General features: G+C 46.4%; 1 protein-coding gene across 1 annotated transcript in view; it reads right to left on the bottom strand.

Annotated features, from left to right (window-relative positions):
• The window catches only part of LOC115325241 (T-complex protein 1 subunit alpha), a 31,907-nt gene that overhangs the window by 644 nt on the left and 6,939 nt on the right, over positions 1 to 24,324 (bottom strand). Inside the window, exons 6-11 of the mRNA XM_029985943.4 lie at positions 24,125 to 24,306; positions 20,293 to 20,419; positions 18,157 to 18,332; positions 17,437 to 17,560; positions 10,519 to 10,711; positions 3,985 to 4,148 (exon numbers count right to left, since the gene is read on the bottom strand). Of these exons, the coding sequence (XP_029841803.1) occupies positions 3,985 to 4,148; positions 10,519 to 10,711; positions 17,437 to 17,560; positions 18,157 to 18,332; positions 20,293 to 20,419; positions 24,125 to 24,306 (966 nt within the window). The remainder of the gene's footprint in view (positions 1 to 3,984; positions 4,149 to 10,518; positions 10,712 to 17,436; positions 17,561 to 18,156; positions 18,333 to 20,292; positions 20,420 to 24,124; positions 24,307 to 24,324) is intronic.

Genomic DNA, 24,324 nt, shown 5'->3' with positions numbered 1-24,324 from the left:
TTCGAGCCCCACCCCTGCCCGTTTCGATCTGGATGAGCATCGTACCGGCGTGCGGTCGTGTATCACTACTGCGTGGTGTCTGTTAAAGACCCCAGGCTAGCGGCTGTACCGCACTGGCTAAATTTCTCATCTACAGCTGGGAGACTCGTCGCCCCTGTGAGGCAGACCAAGTTCTAGGCTGTATAAACACACACACAACCCAATTTTTTTCATTGACAGGATGGGAACGAAGGGAAGGTGCTCCGGTTGTTCCGCCTCCAGTGCGTGGGCGCTTTGAGTGCCTGCACGTAGCAGAAGTGCGGCAGAAGCCACCGAGCATATGCTGGAGGCATCTGAGAGACATGCTCCGTCATTCTCGTCCTGTCAGTAACCATGGCAGTGAGGAAAAGATCTAATTGTCAAATTGCAAGCTTCTGATGGTTTCACCGCTTCAGCTCCTTTAAACTTAATGCCTATTAAATATTTCAAGGTACCACCCACAGACGAGCAAAATATTTCTCTTTCGACACGAGGTGTGCGGCCCAGTTACGATGCAGACTTCGAAGTAATTTGTTACAAGTAACAATTACAAGTAGTCTGTTACTTTTGTAGTAATTCTGTAATTTACACGTTAATTTTATGGAGGTGTAATTCCTAATGCAATTTAATGACTTTTTCTGTAACAAATTACCAACAGTTACTCGTTACATTTTTTGTTTATTCATAAAATATTCAAGATTTCAAACGAAATAAAATTTATAATGAATTTCGGGGTCATGTCACAGGGGGCACAAAGACTGAAGTGAAAAGTTTGTGACACGATCTCCGCAAGAAATAAAGTAGGTGGGGCGAGGGGAAGCAGAGGGGGAAGTTGACTAAGACAACACCAGAGTCGCTTACACAATGATAGCTTGCTGCAGTTCGGTTGCTTTTCCACGGGAAGAGGAAGCCTCTGAACCTTCATCATTGGATTTGTGGTGGGGTGACAAAAGGATAAAAGAGCACTGGCCCATAAAAATGCCACATGGCACTGATCTCCCAACATTGAAACTGTGGGGTGTGTTGGGCTGCATCTGCTATGTTTCTTCTGTAAAGATCATTACCAGAAAGTCTGCGCAATCTAGTCCCAGCCCGTGCACCGATTCCAGAAGTGCAAGGACGTGAATAAAGACATAAGCAACACACGGAGAGCAGGCTCAAAGTCAAACTAATAAATTTCTTTTGCGTCTTCTAAATAAATACACTAGGCACTGCGGCTGTGTGTGCACCAAAGCCAAAGGGGTGTCAGCCCTTTCTTGATCATTTGCATTTTGTGCAGCGAATCTGTCGGGGTCGCTCCAAGTTCTGAGTAAGGGGCGGGACGAAATGCCAGAAACAATCCAGTTTTTAGAACAATTTGAGAATTCCACTGCCTTGTAACATTTTTAAAAGCAATCTTTTTTTTTTTTTTTTTCGTTACACGGCAAAGAAAGCATGTAGTTTTCTTCCCATGATGGAGGCTCAGGCTTTCCATCTTTCTGGTAGAGTGGAGACGGAACCCCAGGGCCCAAGTTCAACTTACAAGCAAACCTTGTGTCGTGTTGAAGAACTGTCATGCTGTAGTCACCACCTCCGCTACTGAGCTTACCGCAAATTCTGTCTGTTTCCTGTGCTTAGCTGTTTTTAACGAGAATTTCACATTTTCTTCGTCTTAGTAGGGTGTAGCCCTTGTCAAATCCCGTCTTTCTCTCAACCCTCTTTTTCTCCTCCTACTTATGTAGGAAAGTTTAATGTATATAAACTTTTTTTCTGCTGTTAAATATTTTCTACCGATGTCCTTCTCTAACTGGCTGGACCACAGCTACAGAAGACGGCAGGGGTTCCAGCAGTGAGCATTCCGCATTTCTCTTCCACTGTCACCATGGCCGTTGTTAGACTCCATGTTCAAGCGTGAAGGCACCAAGAGAACTGCGAGTTTAAGGTTCAATGCCTACTCTACCTCCTTGAAAGAAAGCTGCTTTCATCAGCCAAGACCACAAACTCCAACTTACGAAAAGTTGCAAATGTAAGTTTTCTTTTAAATTAAACTGACATGCAGCATAAAGCATGCTTTGAACAGTTGCTCAGGGAGTTTGCACACATTAGATTTCCATAAACTGAAATTAGTATCGGAAGCTCATAATGCTGCTTCCAAGCATGCTTTAAATAGTGCCACAGGAGCGATATATTGGCCAGCGAAAACGATTTGCTAAATAATATGATCTTCTGCAAGGCTCTAGCGGTTATAATCAAAAACGGTGGTGGGCTTTTGACATGTACTGCGTACAAGTTAGTTTATTGAGCAAAACATAAAATTAATTTTGGGTTTGAAAATTACTAACTGACAACTCTATTGGTTCATTTGAACTGTGGGGAAAAGAAATTAGTTGTCCTCTACAGACAGCAAATAATTATTTTATCAGCAAATACAAGGTTACCAGGTGCAAATCATACCCTTGTATGTCTTCGAGTAATTGAGTAAAGTAACAAAGCAATTAATCTATTACCCTTTATAGCCAGTAATTCATTACAGTAACTTTCATTTGTATGGTCAATTAATTGTAATTAGTTACTTTTTCCAAGAAATGGGTCTTAGCAAGCGCAGGCAGTATTTTTTTTATGTGGAAGCACTAGCTGTCTTATAGGGAGAGCCGATGTCATCAGCTTTGCAACTGCACCAAACGGCACCTTAAATCCTTGCTCCAAGTGAAGCTAGCTCCCAGCCCTGAAACCATGCAAAAAGCTAACCAACGACACCTAAATTCCCCGAACCCAAAGGAGCAGAGTAAAGCTGATGGATTTTCGGCTTCAGTCCCATTGGCTGGCATGCGTCGACGAGGCTCCCATTGGCCGTTGCGCATTAGTTTCAACGTCGGCCACCCCGTGGCGCTGCAAGTCCGTCAGCGCGCCGCTAACACCAAACGTCCAAGGTCAGAGCGGCGAGAAGAGGCACCCTCTCCTCACCGGCATAGCACACCACTCTGCCGTCGACGCAAATACGCTGCACACGAAATAAGGGAGCGGAAGAATGAGGTACATGCTTTTGCATTCACAACTCATAAGAAATGCTTAGGTGTCTATTCAAACCTTTTTTTATTATTACTTTCTCTCACAGTTGAAATGTAATTATCATAAATAATAGCGTGGTGGATCGTCCATGTGCGGAGAGCTGATCTAGACGGTGATAATATGTCTTGGACACTAGGCTATATAGAAAAATATGAAAATCTGTGTACATCAGTTGTGCAAACTTTACCACAGTAAATTCAAAATTTCCCGAGCAAATATATAGCCAAAAATACTGTCCTGAACAATAAAAGTAAATAATTGAATGAAATTAGACTGTTACAGGAAACCTCAAGGAAACATGAATAGTGAATGTTTTGTTCATAAAGCGACCTTCATCAGCTGCGTGCAAATTGTGGCTCACATATGCGCAGAGTACTCCAATTATCCTTTTATAACTACTGATACCAATTGTGAAACAACCATTATGCAGGGTCTTGTACCCTAGATGCGAAACAATCCACAACTTCCTTTTGAGGGGTATTCATGCCTTACCTTATTTGTAGCACTTATAATATCAATAAAAGTTCCTCAAGTTGAATTCAAAGTGGAATGCAGGTGGAGGCAAGCCCCCTTACTCTGCCCTTCAACTTGGATGCGTTCAAGAGCATCTCACTTACAACTAAAGAATTTGCATGACTGAGGTAAGGGCCGAGCTTGTGAACCAGCCCCATGGCGATAACCATCATTAAACCTACCACAATCTAAACCCCGAGGCTCAGCCTTTGCGCCGACGTTGTTCCATCTACTGCTGCGACGTTTTGAAAATTAAGCGAGGGCACCTGTCGTATTTCGCGCCCTTCCCAACTTTCCCTTGATCCCAGAAAGCCCCATACGTTTCACCGACACATGCTATCCCTTGTTCCAAGTTCGACTGATTTAGCGTGCACAGATAGTGAAGCAAACCGGGTGTCTACTCACCACTTGAGCTGGGCATGCTCCTGCTTGGTCTGGGAGCTGTTGTGGTAGGCTCTCAGCTTGGCCACCAGGTCGGTGGCGTCCTTGGCGGCGTTCACGGCCAGCGTCTTGGGGATCACCAGCAAGGACCGGGCATACTCGGCTATGGCCAGCTGCTCCCGCGAGCTCTGTTCAGGAAGTGCCAGTGCGTTCGATCGGTACCAACAAAGGTGACTGGTATGACCATGATTTTCAACCTTCTATTACAAAAAGAAACCAGCTCGTTTGATTTTCTTGCATAGTATGCAAAACAAACCAGCTGGTTTTGTGCACTGCGTGTATGAGCTAAACACAGGGTTGCGTGTTGAGACCCCATAACCTATGGCCAAGACAGCAGATGCTGTCCCAAAACCATGCTCGTTGCCACCTCAAGAAAAAAAAAAGCGAGCTACGAGCACAGTGCAAACGCCGCACAAAGTGCTTCTCGCAAGAGTTGGCCGAAAGAGAAAAAAAACAATACCTTACGAGTCTGAAAAGTGCACTATTGCTTTCAATATGAGCTGAAACAGTTCTTCATGCTTTAGTTATAACAGTAGAACGGTTATAATGAAGTTGACGGGAATCTGAAATCACTACACCATATCCACTTTTTCGTTATATCCGGACTGCATAAATCATGCAAAAGTGGGTCACACGAGCACAAATTTATTGCAGCTGCAGAAAGCGGTCGAGGCTTCCCTGCACGCGTTGTCCGAGCGTGTGCTTGACGACGGCTGCCTCAATGCCATCTAACTGGGAGTCGAAGCTCCAATCGAGGCGATTACCTGCTGGAAGTGTTGCACTTAAAACAGATGGCGCTGGCACAAGGGAATGACGCAGCGCGATGTTCGGTCGACCCATGGCGATAACACTGGCTGCCATGCGCGTCAACGCGTGTTGGCTTCGTCTGCTCCGTCTTATGCAGGTCACAGTTACTTTCACACTTAGAGTGTGTGTTTGTAGCGTTCTTTATTGGTGATTCCAATGCCAGTGCACGCTTGACTGTTTTTTGGAAGGTCAGATATTTGTCTTCCGAGAATAAGCTGCGTTGTATATCGATGCGCTGTAACCCGCAAACAAATCTGTCCCGGAATGATGCATCAAGAAAGCTTCCAAACTCGCACGTATGGGCAAGCTTTTGCAGCTCCGCTACGAATTGCGATATTGTTTCTTCTTTTTTTATCCTTCGGTGAAACTTTGCTCTCTCGCCTATTACTGACAGTGTCGGTGATAGGTGTGGTAGCCGCAAGACCTCGCTCTCTGTGCTTTTGGAGCAGTTGACAACTTTAACAAAGCGTACGTGTTGGGTCTGATGAGGCTGATAAAAGCGTCCGCTTCCAGCTTTTCAGGCACCTTGTTAGCACAGAGATACGCTGCGAGTCGCTCTTCGTAGGACAGCCAATCGCTAGTTGACTCATCAAAATGTTCAACTTCCCCTAGTTGGGAAGCCATGTCATGCAATAGGTGATGAAACCATTCTTGTCTGGTGATTGGTGGGTGAGGGATGCAGCGAGGCTAGCAGCTCAGTAGTTCGAAGGACCCTCTTCGTTGCCAATTATGTGGTGTCCAGGGCCAAGAAGAGTGAACGTCCATCAGAACCGACATGTTTATTGCAAGACAGGTACGAGCAAAAAAGAGTGCGGTGTCGCGGTGAGCAGTTCTCTATCTAGGCTAGCTGGGCGTATAGGGGAAAGGGTGTTACTACGCAGGTAGGCAAAGGGGAAAACTGTGTGAACTGACAACCTTATCAGCGCGGACCAAGTCGAGAGCTGCGAGGGCTGCTGTGGAACAGACCGGCAGGGGAGCGGCACTATCGCCCTCACTGGCATCTTCGCCAGTGGAAAAGTCTTTGTCCACACTGACTTGTCCCGCACCCCCGTTCGTCACACCTCGGACGATGACATCCGTTAAGAGATCCTCGGTGGTGATGAAGTCGTCGTCCACGCACACAAATTCCATGCGGTCTACGCCCGGGTGGACAAGGTTTGCCTCGCTAGCGTAGACCGTCAACTGCTTTATGCCAGCTGCCGCCATGGCACCACCAGCGACTGGGATGACCTTGCCAGCAGCTACATTTCCAAGAGCCGCTCCAGCTCCGCTTCCCTGTCGCACAAAGCTGCCCTTCCCAAAGCAGCGAGATGATCTGCCGCACGACGTCCCTCCGGGCTCTGCTCAAGAAAAAGAGAGCCCGGGACAGCGGGACCTTTAAGCTGTTCGGGTTCATGGCGGTTTGCATGTCGACGAGGAGCCGCTCAATGACAGAACGTCGTTAGTGAGCCTTGAAATTCGCTACGATGCACTGGTCCAAGGGATAAAGCCTGGCCGTCGTGTTGAGGGGCAGGAAGAGCACCTCGACATTGCTGAGGTATGCATTAATGTGGTGAGCGGTGCAATAGACCCCTTCCAAAATTCAGTGCCATCTGGTGGTTTGTAAAGCAGTTTAGGTTTTGCCATATCAATGGCGGAAATGAACTTGTATCGGAACCGTCACTTTCGCAAGTCAACAGCACGCGAGGAATTGTTCAGTGTCTTCTTTCTCGATCACATTCAGTTCGAAGAACCTGCATTCCGAGCAAAGCTCCAACCCACTCAGATGCCTCGAGAAAATTCTATACACCAAAGTGCTTTAAAGCAGATTGTGTGCCGCACACAGATTGACTGAATCTGAGTCATTAGAAATAAACGCTTACGTAGCTCTTGTGTTCCATTCCTACGTCGCGCCGTACTGACCCCCCGAATGTACAGGCCTCGCAAGATCCGCTTAGGAGCTTCAACGTCTTCTTTTATCAGTCACTAGAAGGCCGCCATTGGTATGGCACAGATGCCGTTCCACTGATGATGATAGTGATCAAAGTGGCCAGACTGAATTTCGGAAAGGGTCTATCAATGAGAAACGGGAGGAGCTCGCAACTTTTCTCAACCATCTCCTTGTCAAAGTCCGTGAGCCACTCCCTGAAGAGAGTCCTTGTCATCTATGCCTTGCTCCGATCTCTGTACCTGACCGGCAGAGACAGGATGTCTTATAAGCCTTGCGGGTTGCACGACTTGCCGGTGACAAACGCATCCCACTTGTCCGATCCATCCATGTTGCAACACAGAAGAACCGTCACCAATTTCTTGCTATCTTTGCCGCCGACGCACTTGACCACCTCGGCTGCGAGCGTCTTCGATGGTAGCATTTGTAAAAACAAGCAAGTTTCGTCCGCATTAGGGATGTTCCCGTCCTCGTACGACGATTATGATGTTCTGTGGCTGGAAATCATCGTAGCCAAGAGGAAATTCGACGTTCCGGGCCTGCGTGAGCATGATGCGTCGACAAACCACTCGTAGAGTGCCTCTTATACATTGGGGTAGGCGACACTTCAAATTCGCTTCCGATTACCTCCCCTGACGTTGTTGGCCAGTATGATTCGCGACTCCAAGTAACTATAGGTGGCGCCACTTATTTTTCAAGATGGCGGGTTTAGTGAGGGTCAGAGATGCGTGCCGCTGTTGAGCCTGTCTAGTGTGCTGGCTTCACTGAGCGAAAAAAATTATTTCTGGTAATACGAGGAAGCTAATGTTTTAGGAGCGCAGGTCACCTCTTTTACCCGAAAACAAGAACGGTGTTCAGCGTAATATTTACGCAAGGATGCGCGTTTTAATTCTGCAGCGAAACCGAAACTTACCTCTATTTTGGATTTAATTTCTCGACAGATGTCTTAATTTCGGATTCTTTCATGACTCAAGATGTGTCTCACATCGTAATTATTTACTTAGAAAAGTTGTTCGCGGAAACTTTATTTTGTGACATACTGTTCGATCCAGGCTGATATTCGTCGTTGTTGAAAAGATTAATGCTGATATCTGTGCGTTCTCGCTGCCTTTTTCTCGCTCAGATAATTGGCATGGGAAATAATGACAATTATCCCAGCACAAGAATAAGAGAATAATTTCAATTTTTACAATATGTTCACGAAACGCATAAACTAATAAACGCTGCTCTCACTGCAACAACCCAAGACGAAATCCGAGTCAGACAGCTAAAGTGTGTGTGTGTGTTTTTATAGCACCGCGTGACGCGTAGGACTTCATATTACATCCAGCGTTTAACTGTTTGTCTATCTTGATAACTATGTCAGTTTTTCATATGCTAAAAAGAAAAGAGAATTATACCTTTCTGGAAAGACTATTCTGGTTAAATAGAGTATTCTCGTGATCTTGGCGTTAATTAGAGGCATACATTGCCGCGATTTGTATTATAATAATAATATTAAAATTCGCAGATCTAAATAAGAAATTATTCAAGCTCTAATTTAATTTGTTGCTTATGATTTAATTTTAAACGCGCGAAGAAATATGACAATGAAAACTGTGCTAATTATCATCACTCGTTCTAATTGCTGCATTTTAATTACAAATAAAATAAAAATAGTCTAACATCAATGAAATCATTCTAGCTAATGTGAGAATTCCATGTAAAATTACATTAATTGTGGGTAAAGTATATTGTGATATCAAAGTCCCGACTTTTGACAATCGGCGAAACATCCAAAGTCGCCGCCAATATACTTCCAGATCAAAAGCCCAAAAGTTAAAAAAAGCCTTTTTTTAATTACTATTTTTTTTCATAACATTTGTTTACTTTTGTATTTGCTCGCCGTCAATTTGCCCATCTCAGCCTTTCCAGTTCGAAGGAACGCCTGCCTGCTTGCACGTCTTCTCACTGCAGCACGTTTCGCTGGCGTTGGAAGCCGGTGAAACAGTAGTGAGTTTTAATATTGCGTATACGAGCGAACTCAAGCCCTGTGTGTTTGCGTTAGCTTTGCGCGTTCCACGCTGCGCGTGCGCGGAGCCCGAAATTGCGGTCTTGGATGGCGCATGGCGATGAGGAGCACGAACAACGTGGGGCACGCAACTCTAACGCAAACGCACACCGGTTGCGTTTGCTTCTATGCGCAATACTAAAACTCTTCAGTAAGGTACAATCCCATACCGGCTGCAGCACTACGTTGGGACAGTGAAGAGTGTTGTTCGCATTCGGAAAAGACATTTCGCAAGCCATGATCGCGAGCAGTTCCGCCATGCCCGCTGAGCAGGAGAGTCGGGGGACCCTCACTAGAGCGCTTCCCGTTTCCACCGCGGGAGGGCGAGCGTCGAGCTGGAGACGCGATGAGCCTCAATCTTGTCGCCGTTCTTTACGATGGTTGGCAGCATCAACCAGGCAATCCCGTACTTGATGGCGACGTCGGCTATTTTTATGTACGAGCGGACCTTATCCAAGATGGCACGCTTCTGTTGTGGAGAAATTCTTTTCCTCTTCCCTGCCCATGTGTTGGGGCCTGGTACACACTGTATTGTTCAAGTGCCTACGATCTTTGACTTGACAATACAAGCGAGCGCCGTTGAAGGCCTCGTGTTGAAACAAAGTCCCCAGTCCAGAAAATGGCGAGAAGAGAGGGTCGATTTGCAACATTGAATACAAGAAGCACAGAGCAAACACTGCGTTGCGCGCATTGCTACCGTTGCTGCCAAGGGGCATGGGCGAGAAGGGCAAGGGGGCAAAAGCTGTGATAGTCGCTGCCGTTCAGAACGCTCCCGTCGACACGCCATGTAGGCCTCATTAAAACTTTGGTTTCGGCTAGTTGGTCCATGTTAGGTATAAGGTTTAAATGTGCAAACAGACAGGGACAATAGAAAATAACACAAACGACAGGGACAAGGAGCTTTGTCCCTGTCGTTTGTGTTATTTTCTATTGTCCCTGTCTGCGCTTTTAAACCTTATACCTACCATGTAGGCCCCTTTTGCATGGGATGCGCGAAAGCAACCACCCGTGTAAGGTTCAGAGAGCAGACGACACAGCAGAGGCCACCGCTGGCAACCTTTGCAACATCGTCTGCTCTTTCTTTTCTTTTTACCCAATTTGTTGGTCGGTCTACAGTGACTAACCGCTGCGCTCTGCGACTCGGAAACTTATCTAAATTATATTTATTTTCTTTAATTATTGCACAATTTCTCTTCGCTATATCCGTGGAAGCACCTCAATGAGCTGCTTTAAAACCAAACACAAACAGATTGAAAAAGCACAAAAGGAAATGGGAAATTGCGACTGCTTCGTTATAGCGGCTATTTCGTTATGACCGACTTCTTTATAACGGTCTAGACAGTAGAATGCAAAGTTGAGGTTCCATACATTGGACTGACAAATCGAGAGATAACGAAGCTCGCAGGGACCGTAGAGGCAGAAAAAAGCCAGACGGGGCGCTTCGGGCCCTATTGTCGTGCTAATCGTGATAGTACACTTCAATAACACAACCACTAACTGGGCGAAGAGGTGCAAGTAAGTTTCTTAATTCATTCGATAAAGCGGGAAAATTAGGAACACCCGCAAAGGGCCACACATCTTTTTTTTTTACATTTCTGAGAGCGCTAGGAAACACTCTCATGCTTCGGTTTCGAGGCAGATTTACATATGCTGACGTAAAACATGCACTTTTTAAGCCGGCCTATGAAAAGTGGGAGCCACTGTGATCACTCACCAGAGAAGTGGCAAAGTTCTCGAGGTAGATGGAGAGAGCTGCCTCCACGGCACCCCCTCCTGGCACCACCGTCTTGGACTCGAGCACGCGACGGACCACGCACAGGGCGTCGTGGATCGAACGCTCCACCTCGTCCACAAAGAAGTCATTGGCACCGCGCAAAATGATTGAGCTGGCCGTCTGCACCTTGGGCCTGGGTCGGGAAGAAAGAAATGGGGATCGCTCGCATCGGAGGACGAGACTGGGAGACAGACGTGCAACACCCAAGTCGTCGCGGTCAGTTCGCACACATCGAGCTCGGAGTGAAAGGCAAAATACTGCACCCCTTCTTCGTAACAAATTTGAACTAGTGAGATGGGTCATGTGACATACAAAGCAAAATAACTTGGAAAACATGCAGTGGTCAAGACGCCAAGGAAATAAAGGGAAAGCAGGTAAGCACGCGGAGGTGTAGCGTCGTGAACACGAGACATTAAAGGACATATGCAAAGGATAACAATAGAATTGCAGGCTTTAGTCAAGCTAGTTGGTACATACTACAGTATAGACCACTTACAACGTAACCGCTTATAGTGCAGGACCGGGTATAATGCAGTTTTTTTAAACCACCGGTTCACCTCCCATAGAACTCCATGTAATTACATACCGCTTAAAATGCAGGCGCGCAAAGGGAAATACCGGTTATAGTGCGGTTTCTGGAACAGCCCGCCGACCGCGCCGACGACCGGAGCAGCGAGCACGCTTCCCTGTGCGACACTAAATAATGGCGCTAGCCGCAAGCGGCACTCGCGGGGCAAGGAGGTTGCTCGAAGAAGCGGGAGAAGCGAAAAGAGAGGCTTCAGTTGCAATAGCGACGGAGGGACGCACGCACGCGTCGTTCACGTGCGTGCGTCCCTCCGCTGCGTTGGAAAACAACCGCAATGACAGACCAATCGCAGGTCGAGGAGAAGTGTTCGCGCGCGTTGCATGCCGGTCGCGGGCCGGCTTCTATCCGCAAACATGGCGTCGGTTGTGATCGTCGTCGTAGACGGTGTGGTGGAAGCTCATCATTACGCGTAAAAGCGCTATCCTTGACTGAATTTTCGTTGTGTGTCGCTATGGCAACCCAGCACGCACAAGAAGGGAAGATCCACCTACTCGTGCGGCGATGTCGTGGCGGCGCTCTCAAGACGGCAGAAACGCCCGTGTCGTCGTGTTTGTTTACTTCGACTACAGTGGTGCTCTCTAAGCATTTGTGTCCTCGAACATCGCCCGGATTTCTTATTTGGTGCATGTCATGCGTGTGCTCAAGTTGAAGGTATTACTGGCGCATACTGTATGAAGGATGCAAATTTTCACGTGTTTTCATCACTGGAGAAAAGTGATTAGGGTTAGCAATCCTGAACGCTCGCAACGTCCGTCCGCAACCCGCGACGCCGTTAAAAGGCTGCGCCAGGCAAAAGCCGCTCATTTCTTTCAAGATGTGTGACACACTTGAGACAGAACTGTACTAGTCTAGTGAAATAAAGACTTTCCTCAAACTAAGCTTTATTTTTCAACTAACATAAAATAAATTCTTTTATAAAGGTAAGTTGTCTCATGGCATGTACTTTGGCCTGAAAAATTGATGTTTTGGTTATAGCGCGGTACCGTTTATGGTGCGGATTTTCGCGACTCTGCGACATACGTTATATGCGGTCTACACTGTATTGGCAATCAGGTCAGCTGAACACGGAAAAACAAGGACACGAAGGAAAGGACTGGAAAAGCGCACCGCTGTCTAACAACTGACTTTTACTTTTTGCTCATCCCAGCCTAGGCCCTTTCCCCTTTGTCCTACAGCACATTAAAGGAGCCGTGCAACAATTTCAGTGCTCAGCTTAAATAATTTAAGAGTTGGTCTCTCCACCTTTCTGAAGTAAAGAGAAAAAAAAAAAGATGCTTTTGCCTGCATGTCCCAGTTTTTATTTTAAAAATTGACAAAAAAATGAGGTTTTCGGCACCTCACAACTCTTTCACATCTTCCGAGTCACATGCGCTGTGACGTGAATGGGGGACGCGTGGGTTTCCAGTGAATCTCTCTCTCTAGAGCCATCAGTGAGCAGCGAGAACTCACACGCTCGCAACCGTGTGACTATGTGCGTGCGCAGCACGATCAACACGGCGAAAAGAGGAAAGTGCCAACATCCGGGTACGGCCATCCCCGTCCGGCTCTGCCCCCGTCCCCCTCCGGCTTCTGGCGGCTGTTCGCGGTTACATATAGAGATGACGGTTTTGTTGACCTCGGATAGACGGCGCCATTAAAACTCCATATAAAAAAAGTTTTGTCGATGATACCAGGTTTCTGACGCATTTATATTTATGTTGGAAGGACAAGATTTTTAAAAAGTTACCCTTTATCAAGCAGGTATTTGCACAACTTCCTATCTTCAGGGGTGGAAGCGGGCTAGAGCCTTTTGTATCAGGGCTGGGAGCAGCAAAAGTCCCACTTTGGAGCAGTTTTGGAGCAGTAAAAGGCTCGCTTTAGAGCAGCTCGGGAGCAGCAAAAATAAGTTTTGTAGCCGTAGAAGTAGGTTTTGGAGCAGGTCACGGAGGTCAAACAGGTGTCTAAAAGTGATTTGTTGTTTCTAAATGTGAAAATGCAGCAAAAATATATGCATGCACATCCCAGAATAATTTTCAAGCAACATACATACACAGCTTTCTATTTCTATTGCATTGAAATATGGAATATTGGCAATTTATGCAAAGGAAAGGCTTCGAGAACCATTCCGGCAGCAGGCAGAGTCATGATAGACTTTATATGGGAGGCTCCGACAATAAAAGCCTAACTTGAGCCACGCCAGTACAAAACCGTCTACTTAATAGACCAATTGTAAACATGTATCCAGAAAACTAAACCACTGCAAGGTGTCAGATAAACTACCTTCGCTGACTACAGTTTTTGTTTAATAAAGAATACACATGTTCAATCAGTGCTTAAAAAGCCCTATATCAAGTTTAGTAACAAAATACAAGGCTACTGACATTTGACAAAAATTCAGATGCAAAATAAAATGTGTATTTTATATTTTTAGAATACCACAGTCACTCGTACATATGCAGCTTTAAGCATCGACTAGAAGAGCAACGCAACCTTATGTACTCCATAAAATGCTGTGCATTGCGTGTCTCCATAAACATTAAGGTACCACAACATGTTTCAGAATAAAGCAGTCCTTGCTGACTTGTTTTCATTAAATACAAATGTTCTTAATCCCTGATCATAAAATACAGTAATCCCTACACCCAAGTTAACATACAAAGCTATAGCTATATTACTTTAGATGGAAAAATATATTGTCTTAAAAATATCACAGCCACTAATACATATGCAGCATAAACACTGACTAGAAGAGCCCACAGGCTCCATGTTAAAAAAAAAAAAGGGTTGTGACTAAGCTGAATTTGTGTAATTTAGAAACAACTGAAGTTCACCTTTTTTTTCACAGTTTGAAGACCAGAGTCAATTTCTTTTATGCGCTCGAGTACTTTGGGCAGTTTAGAGTACACATCACTTAGCAGGAGGTGTCCACTCCCCACCTTGTCCATGTCCTTAACTGCCTCACCCTTGCTTATGAGTTCTTGTGCACTCAGTAGAAGTGCTTTAAGAGAAGACAGTTTGAACGAGACTGAAAATGAGATGTAGCTGATCAGGCGCTGATCCCTGCGGGGCAGGCTGCCTTCTTACGTGACAACAAGCCCACCAACTTCTTTCTACCCTACCCAACAACCCCCCCCCCCCCAACCAGATACACCTGTACCCGAAACTTATACGAGTAGAGTGGCTATAGCAAGTTAAGGTACGTTCTTGACAGGAATCGGCAGCGCGGGAGTGTTGTACGGCATTTCTGATATCACCCCCACTCCTCCACGCTAAAGGAAAGAAACAAAAAAGTGTGTAGCACTGCCAATTAACCAACTCGCTTAAGATCGCGGGTATTGTTTTCGCTAGTGGTCTGACGGCGGGAGACAACACACGACAGCGTGCACATTCGCGCACACAATGATGGTTTTGGTAAGACAAATTGAGCTCGAGAACGGATGTGCCTGTGCTCGCGATTCTTCACGGCTAAGCATCCAAATATGGTAGGCTACCAAATAACAGGTAAAGCTAGTAAAGACCACTTACTTCTGCTCATGTTAATGGCCAAGGTAGCCCACCGGTGCCGAGGCACCAACTCCCACGATCACGGCAAATCGGGACCACGGGCAACTGCATGCGCGCTCCAACCGCGCCAACCAACTATGCCCGAAACCAAACCGATGTGTTCGTATATCAAGCTCTTTGTAGTAAAAAACGACATCGCACTCTCGATGAACTAAAATCGACGCTTCGCCCTGAGGTTACACATGGTTCGGAGCCCCAGTCGAGTTGGTACGAGTCACCCGCAGTGACACCTAAGCAAAAGTACACACCACATGGTGGCTCGTGGCCAACCGTTTTCCGCTAAATTTAAAGAAAACACTAAAAAAAAAAAAAAAAAAAAATTTTGAAATTGGCGTTTTGGAGCAGGCTGGCGCAGGGAAGTGAATTGGCGCAGGGTGGCGCAATTGGCGCAGCGCTTCCACCCCTGTATCTTTTTACAAGCCCCCCATTGAAGTCATGCCGCGTAGTTCTCATGGTTGCCGCTAGCGGTTGCAGGTCGGGAAATATTCTAACTTGCCTCGCGATTACGCGGTGGAATTGCAACATTTCGAAGGAATGTTGCAATTCCAGATGTGTTTTCTGTTCTTTGTGACAAGGTAAACAATGTCAAAAGTAGAAGATGCAAATTCTTTCAACAATAAGATCATTGCATAGCTGCTTTAAACACGTTTAAGACAACCTTCTAGCCCACCACTCAATGGGGTGTAGCAAACCGCAAATACTGGCAGTCTTTTTTGTGAACCGTAATTGATGAGGTGCTCACGCAATCTTCTCCCTTTTCTTCAATAGTCAAGGCCTCCAGCACTTCACGCGCGAAGGAGTTCTTGCTCCTATGAAGGACGGTTATGCTGGTGAGCACCGCATCACATCTAGAGGTCCAGCAGTGAGCTGACAAATGTCCTGCTGATGTACTTTTCACCGACGCGGCGTGCTCCCTTGCTCTATTGTTAATACATCGGCCAGTTTGGCCGATGTAGTTCTTCCCGCAAGAGAGGGGAATACGATAGACGATCCCCGTCGGGCTGTGTCACATATCGGCTGTTGATCATGTCCTTTGTTGACTCTGCGGCACATGGCGTATGCTTTGTTCGGTGCCGAACAAACCAGATTACCTTGCCTGCCTGCAATCTTTTTTTAGTCTGTGGGTCACTCCATAGATGTAAGGCACAACCGCGATTTTGCATCGCGTTGGTGGATTCATTGCTTCCTCGCCACTTGCTGCTCTCTGCTTGTTTCTTGGAGAGGCTCTCACATACGCTTCCTAAAAGAGCGCTCGAATAATCAGAATCGCGTAGTCGGGCAATCTGTTTTATAAAGCTTGTCTCAACTTGATGATGGCAGGACTTCCTTAGCGCAGAGAAAAGAGCAGTACTGGCAACACTTCTTTTGAAGGTCTTCAAATGGCCTGACTCGTAGTTCCAACAGATGTGACTTGCTTAAAGGGGCCATTAAAGAAATTTTTGGCTGAGATCAATAAATTTGAGCGACTGGCTAATCTTCTAGGTGGAGAATGGCGGTGTTCAAATACAGAAACGAGGGTCCGAGCAAGAGGAGAGATCCTCCTTTCCCTCTTATTGAATTGTTTGGTACACAGCGATTTGTGAGTTGAGGAGGAAAGCTAAGAAGGAAAAAGTAGAAAAATCGTTTCACGGCCCCTTTAAGCGCTACTGCGAGAGGAGTGCGTGGACGTACAAGCCAAACTGCCAGATTGGTAGTTGCTGCCAGTTGATCGCAGTTGACAACACAGCCGCTATACTCTGTTCACCTCTGAGCTGAGACTGTGGTGGAAGCTACGAGCGCATTGGGCCAGTCATGTTGCCACGTGATCACGCTTTCGCCCACATCCTTGAGCGAAAAGCTGGGGTGACGAAAGGCAGGCGGTTATTGGTCTGGCAAGAGCGTAGATCCCACCGAGTGTCAGCTGAAGGTTGGATGGAGTATAGGTAGCTTTTACTTTGTTGCAGCTGAAACTGCATTTGGCTAGGATAGGTGGCGCAAGTTGTCGCCTAATTCGGCCAGTCACGCATTTTGGAACATTATAGTGGATTTTTATCAGGATGGTGTAGGAAATTGCCTTTGGTGCATAATGGCACAGGAGTGGAATCACTGCATTCTTTATTCATTCAGGCTGTTTAAAAATTGCTGTTTTCTTTAGCATATGTCCTTTAAAATTAAAAAAAAAGGGGGGGGGGGGGGGGGCAAAACAAAACATGATTTGATGGACCAATTTGCTCAGTCAATTTCTCTCTTTAGTTTTCTTTCACGAGAGACAACTTTGCTGCAGGTCTGCGTGCGTAGGGTGTGAGATGGCACAAGCCATCTCATGCACCGCCACCAGCCTCCAATGACCTAGAATTATGGCGGCGGCACGCACGTGTCAAACATTCGGCCAAATTGGCCTATTTGGGCACCGCAAGCACTTAGAAACCCAGCCTGAATCCTACCTACTGAGCAAGCAGGGATACAATTACCTATTGAAACGGACAAAATGGGTGCCAAAGGGTGTCGACTTCAATTACCGCAACACAAAAAAACTAAAATAAAAGAGACCGCCACAAACAACAGAACTTCACGAGTTGCCCACATGGTGACACAACACCAATCACTCGTGAATGTTCTATCTATTTAATTATAAAAATTCAGTTTCTCCTAAAGTGTCGGGCGGCTCTTGAAATTCCAGCTGCACGCAAATTTGGAGCGACAAGGTACCACAGAATAAAAGTGAGAAAAAAAAGGGAAGGGGTGCTCACTTCTTGATGAGGATGAGCTCATCGTCGCACACCTTCTCCTGGACCACCTCCTCGGCCTCTCCCAGCATGCTGGCGTCCACAGACTCCTCCCCTTCCATGTTGGCCAGGCTGACCAGCAGCTGGGCTGCGTGCCGGGTAAAGGCTCAAATGCGACACAAGACAGTACTACTTTGCTAGGCGCGAGCGATTAGGTTACTTTCCGAGGTCGTAAGTTGTTACTCTCCCCTCTTCATCCAGATCGCTTCTCAAGCGTGGTTATTACCATGATGCAATTATAACTAGTACTTCAACATAGCTTTTGCATGTCTAATGTATCTGCCAAACATTTTATACCGGAAGCTGCATTTCATCTTCAACGACAATCTGAAGTTGCAACTGTGTGACCAGAAGGCTCTGACCAGCGGTAATCATAGGGTTTATCATAGCAAGCTTAGGCAAGGATATATATATTTTGTTTACTCCAGCAAAAGTATAATACCTTAATGGTAGCAAGGAAGTAGCCTTTCATTTACATGCTTTCTGCCTGCTTTCCCCATACCAACAAATGCAACACACACTAATTCTGCCACTTAGAGGATGCCATCACTCTACAGAATCGTTAGAATAACAAATGAAACGAGAGTAACGGGAACGGTGCCATGCCGAGAGTTCGGCTATCAAAGTCGCGCATGTCTCCCTCGCCCGAACTTGACAGACTAAAGCCAGAGCAGGGACACTCACCCCCGGTAGCCTTGGCAATGCGCCGGAGGTCCTGCTTCTTGCAGCGGCGCACGCCCATAGCGCCGGCCTCAACAAAGTACTTGAGGCAGAGGTCGTCGATGCCGCCCGTTGTCAGGATCACATTGGCCCCGGCATTCAGGATCTTCTGGATTCGCTCCTTTGTGATGTCCATCTCCCTGGACGAGAGAATGTGCAACAAAATAGCCTGTAGCTTCGGCCTCCAAACAAAAAGTGGTGGAGAAAACAAAGTCAGGATGAACAAGTTGGTTATAAGAATCTAAGATTTATGGAGGGAATATAAATGGATGGACAGACATGTCCGCATGTCTGCTTAAATTCTTCGCTAGACAAGTGGAGCAGACAGCATGCCAAAGTGAGTGCAAACATCACTTCGGCACTTTTTCAGGGTTTACTTAGTCAGGGTGTTGATGGACACCGATTTCTACTGGCCTATTTGTTGTACTGGATGACCACCATTAATTGCTTCATTCGTGACAACGCCAAAAACTGGAAACTGCTCGTTTGTGCTAGGCTGCAGTCTGTACATGGATGCCATATACCGTGAATATAACGCAAAAACAAATTTTGATGCTGTCAGAAAAAAAAAAAAAAAAATATTATAACGCGAGCCGAGGCCGCGTAAATTTACTGCACCCAGGGGCATGGCAGCAGTGAAAAGGCAATGGAAATTGAAGAAATATCAGTTTGTGTTTTGACTGCACTCATTTTCATTGCTCAGGTCCTTCTGTTTGCAATCCACTTGACCACTTCACAGATATGCAGCAGCAGGGTGCAGCTTGTCTGGTAGTTCCTTTCTCTTTGGTGTCAGAGCTGTGAGCTCCTCGGCAGCCCACAAGCAAAGCAAGGCAAAAGCAGAAGCACCAACACACAAACACCAGATCACTCTGGAGCAGAAAGCAAAAAAATGTGTAGGCAGAAAGAAGACTGCACGATTGCGTAAACACAGTCGGTGGTCTTGTCTTGGCTTGGCTTGAATTGGCCAGTGCCAACATTCCCGCGTGGCGCGCTGCATTTCTGCGGCATGCTTTTCCGCGTGCATTGTACAAACACAAAAGCGATAAAAGTGCTTTTTATGTGTTCTATCCCCCCCCTTCAAGTGGCCCAATAGCTAATAAATTCCGTCCAACACAGCACTTCCCCCCCCCCCCCCCCCCCCCTTCTTTTCCCACCCAATCTCCAGCATTGAGCTGGAGGGATGGCTTTCTCCAGACTCGTGCACCTTGTGGCTGAATTCGATTCCAAATATGACGCGAGGTGCCTTTCGGAGCAAGTAATTTGGAAAAAAAAAAAACTAGCTTTATATTCGTGCCCAGCAGTGATTGTTTGAATGACATGGGGAATATGGAACCCTTCAATCACTATTGCGACGCAAGTTCCATCTCGGAAAAGTAGAGTAAAAAAAACCGAGATTTGTCGTACCAGATCCAGAACTGGAACTGTCACGGCCACTATGAATCGATAAAAGAATGCGACATGCTACGCAATCGACGTCTTACAGACAGTGGAAAAGCTACCAACAAGAGTTGCAGACCAGCAGGCAAAAAGCATGACAGCAGCTCTTCTATCTGGCATCTGCTAACACTAATCAAACTTTCTATTACGGCAGAATTAACACATTCATGGTTTTATGCTGCTTTGGACTCCCAAAATTTTTGGCCCTTTATTCAAAGATTAAGCTCAATCATTGCAACCAGATTCTAAGTGCCTTTCCAAAATCGTAAATGCAGAAAGCAAACACGATGGGCAGAGAACTTCCACAAAAAAAATTTTCAGCCTTTCCACTCGTGAAGAAGGAAGACCAGTGGAGCTGTACTCGATACACTGTGTGCTTCTTCGTCGTCGTCGTCTGTTTTTTGCGCTGTTTCCTACGATGAATTCCCACCAATGGCGCCAAACTATCCATTCTTCTATTACAGCTGGAAAGGTTGGCGCCATCTACGAGCGACGGCGCAAACCATACTGGTCGTGTGCTTGCCGCCGTCGCTCATAGATGGCGGTAGCTGTCCAGGTAGGTTTGTGTCGACATAACGAACACGATCCTGGGGAACCTAGCCCTTAACAGCTCCGCTGCAAAAAAAAAAAATGTTCCGAGTCCGAGGGAGTTCTTTCACACACCTCTGCCTGATGGCCTCCAGCTTCTCGGGGTCCGTGACCAGCACCTGCACCCCCATGTGCATCTTGGCCTTCTGCAGGCTGAAGTCCAGGCATGCAATCTTGGCATTCGTCACCTTCTTTGTCATGGCTGCAATGCACAGTGCACAAGCACCACTCAGAAACACCTACGTCACCGCTGCACAATCAGACAGGGCTCCAGACCTGTCTACAGCTCAGAAATACAAGTAAAGCGCGATCCAAATCAAGGCGCTTTTGTGCGTGCGTAGGCCGCGCGGCTCCCGGAAATTGCGTATTTTGTAACGTCGCGCCGATTCCTTGCGCCTTCCGGGCGCGCATGAAAAAGTTGGATGATTTCAACCTTTTCTAAACACCAACGAAAAGGCGCTGTGACGTAGTAGGGTACTCCTCTCCCGGCCAATCGGTGGAGGGCACTAGCTCCGGCTCCATATTTCTACGCCGTCTGGCACAGATGCTCTCCGCTCGCCCGTAGGTGCACTGTGGCACCGTCCTAACCAATGCGCATGGCTGTGACTCAGAAAGTGCCCCAAAACAGCAAAACCGTCACGAAATACGCAATTTCCTGGAAGCGAACGGCCTATGCGTGCACAAGAACGCGTTGGTTTGGATCACGCTTAAGCAAGCTCAGTTATTCGTCTTTGCAGCTTTTAATGGTGCGTCTGCACAGGCAAACACAATTAGACTTTCCCCGAGATATCAAAGCACCACCAAAGACAGCCAATTTGTATTTAGCGCAGAACAACTGAAAGACACTTTCAGTGATGTGATTGGCTCGAGTCATTTTGTAGCACCTTTTGGAACAGCCAAAAGCTCATTTTGTGGCAGCAAAAAGAACCTTTGCAGCAGAACTGTGCACTTAGTTCACATCTGATCTATTGTGAATAACATGTTAAAAAAAGTTAAGGTATCGGCCTGTCAAATAGAAATACAATGCCTTCTCTGTTGTCACACTGCTGTGCAACTACTCAAAGATTCTGTGCAACGTAATTATCTGTAACACTGAACTAGAGGTTCAGCCCTGCATCAGACGCAGAAATGAAATATTTTTACAATATGTATATACCTTTGTCCTTTAGAGGCAGCTGCATCATCTTTAAATTCCGAAAGTTGAAATAATAATCACCTTTCTATATCACTTCAAAGCTTTCATCATTTTAGCACACCAACGACCTTTTGCGTGTGGCCGTATGCAAAATCGTGTGTGGGCATTAAACATGTTTACTTAAATCCAGCATATTTCGCTCAGTCCACTGGCAAGCTTCTATTCGTCAGCAGCCAAAGCTAGTGTAATTTCAATTTAAACTACTTATCGATTGACTGAATCAAGGAGTGAAAGCCCTACCAGAAAGGTGAAAAGGAAACGAGGGATTTCACATAAAAAATAAACCTAAAATGATACGTCCTTATACCTACTCGGACTTGTATCAACCCTCTCGGTATAGACGCTTTCAGCGAGTCAGTTACTCGAGCTGCCACCAGTCGGCGCGCCCTTCACGCGCTTTCCAAGCCGCCATAGCCGACCTTCAGTTTCTTGCCGTTGCTCCGCGTTGTGTGCCGCACAGGCCAATACCGGAGCTTCGTTTTCGCATTCTTTTACGTTCCGCGTTGAAATCTTGTATTTTCTTTAGGTCTTTTCGATATTTAGGCCTTTCATTTAATCATTTGATATTTATATTTCGACATAGCTCTTGTATTTTCTTAATTATGGAATGGAATCGGGCAGCGAATGGGTCGACGATACAAGATTATGAGGCTTCAATGACCATGTAAGTTCATTCCATTCTTACGTTTTTGTCACTAATAAAGCGCAGTCAACACTATTGCGACATATGTAAATTGCAACTGACGCAGTAAGGCTATCACAGTCGTGCTTCTCGCTGCATGTGCACGCTCGTTTCCGTAAAGCCGCCCCGCATGTAAGCGATGAAGATTTCTCACTGTTGCCTGTGGCATCGCTTGGCTTTTTGGGTTTCTAGAAAACGTCGCTCACCGTCTTGGTCGCTTGCTCCATCGCTTCCATGCGGTTTGCCTCGTCGCGCGACTGCCCGAGCAACAGCGAAGCGGGTCACCGTCGCTCGTCTCGTTGCTCGCCGAATCACTTGCATGCGGTTTATACTCAATTCATTTCCACGCATACAGCATTGAACCAATGGCGCCTCGATATTAAGTATAAACCGCATGCAAGCGATTCGGCGAGCAACGAGACAAGCGACGGTAACCCGCTTCGCTGTTGCTCGGGCAGTTGCGCGACGAGGCAAACCACATGAAAGCGACTGGAGCAAGCGAACAAGACTGTGAGCGACGTTTTCTAGAAACCCAAAAAAACCGAGCAATGCAACAGGCGACAGTGAGAAATCTTCATCGCTGACTCTCGTCGTTGTCGTTGTCGCCGTCACTCGTCTCGTCGCACGCTAAATCGCTTTACGGAAACGAGCGCGCACATGCAGTGAGAAGCATGACTGAATATCCTTACTGCGTCAGTTGAAATTTCCATATGTTGCAATGGTGTTGACTGCCCTTTATTAGCGAGAAAAACGTTAGAATGGGAGGAACTTACATGGTCTCTGAAGCCATAATCTTGTATCGTCGATCCATTCGCTGTCCTATTCCATTTCATAAATAAGAAAATACAAGAGCTATGTTGAAATATAGATATCAAATGATTAAATGAAAGCCCGAAATATTGAAAAGACCTAAAGAAAACACACAATTTCAACGTGGAATGTAAAAGAACGCGAAAACAAAGCTCCGGTAGTGGTTGGTGCAGCACACAACGCGGAGGAACAGCGAGAAACTGAAGGGCGGCTATGGCGGCAGGGTCACGTGACGTCAAGATGGCGGTGCCCATGAAATGTTGCCTGAAAGGGTCTATACTTATGTATTATTTCTTAAATCTCGCCTGAAGAAACAATCACGACCCGACCAATGATGTCTGCAGCTATTGAAGACATTGCAGTTGTGCATGCGTTACAACTGTGGTTTTCTTTTGACAACTTTGTGCGATGTCGCATCGTCATATCAACAAACGCCAAATTCCAGATTTTTATTTTTTAAATACTACACTCGGAAGGTGTTTTCTCCTAGAAGCATCTGCTTTGCAGTGAAGCACAGCACGCAAAATCACACTGCCTAAAATACGGTTGCTTCTCTGCGGTGCATCAAAGCCTATTAAGAAGCACACTTCCAGGAGCTAGCAAAGCACCCAAACGTAGAAAAATTAGAGCTACAGATGTTGGAGAACTTCCATCAACTGTCACTTTCAATACAAACGTCTAATTGAACAGCATGTAATCTGAGTCGACATTACAAATCGCTCCATGTAGGCACCAACCTACTGTAACGATCCGGCAATGTTTCGGGACTTGAATTGTTAGAAAGCAGTCAAAAACCAAAATGAGCTTTTGGCACAGCACTGGCGCAACTTCCTCACATTTTGGTGAATTGTAGCAGCATGTAGCAGGTTAATCCCATTGGCACGGTTTGGTATAATTGGTGCAGAAATCCCATCACAGTACTTTCTACTGTTCTAAATCTGTCGGCAACCAGTTTAAATACCTTTACTAGAATGGTAATGCATTGCCAAAACCAACGGAGTCGTCGGTTACATTCCAAATAACCGAGTCATGCCCATTCGCTTAGCCTGCATTTTCTCTGAACTGCAAAATCAAGCTCCCCCTAGTACTCTAGAAATGAACTCCGGTCAATAAATAACAGGTTTGACTCATCGTTACTGAAATCGGAAGGTCGGTTCTACCTCACCGAAAAATCTTTTAGTGAACTGTGTTCCCCAATCCGACTTCCCCATCAAACTCACCCTGAGATGCGACGGTGCAGTTGAGGGCGTACCCGTGGACCAGCACGCTCTCCCGAGCGCTGCGGCCGTGTGCCTTGAGAACGTTCACAGCCTTGATCGGATAGCGGAAGCCCCCTTTGCCATCGGACACCCTTATCGCCATGGCGGCCTCCACTACCATGCTGGAGAAAAAGTCGGAGTCCCTGTGCCCGACCGTCCGT

Source organism: Ixodes scapularis, unplaced genomic scaffold (assembly GCF_016920785.2).
Source record: "Ixodes scapularis isolate PalLabHiFi unplaced genomic scaffold, ASM1692078v2 PGA_scaffold2__306_contigs__length_199485367, whole genome shotgun sequence".
NCBI classification, from domain to species: Eukaryota; Metazoa; Arthropoda; class Arachnida; order Ixodida; family Ixodidae; genus Ixodes; species Ixodes scapularis.
Note: the sequence above shows the minus strand (reverse complement) of the source record. Positions and strands in the feature narration are given on the sequence as shown.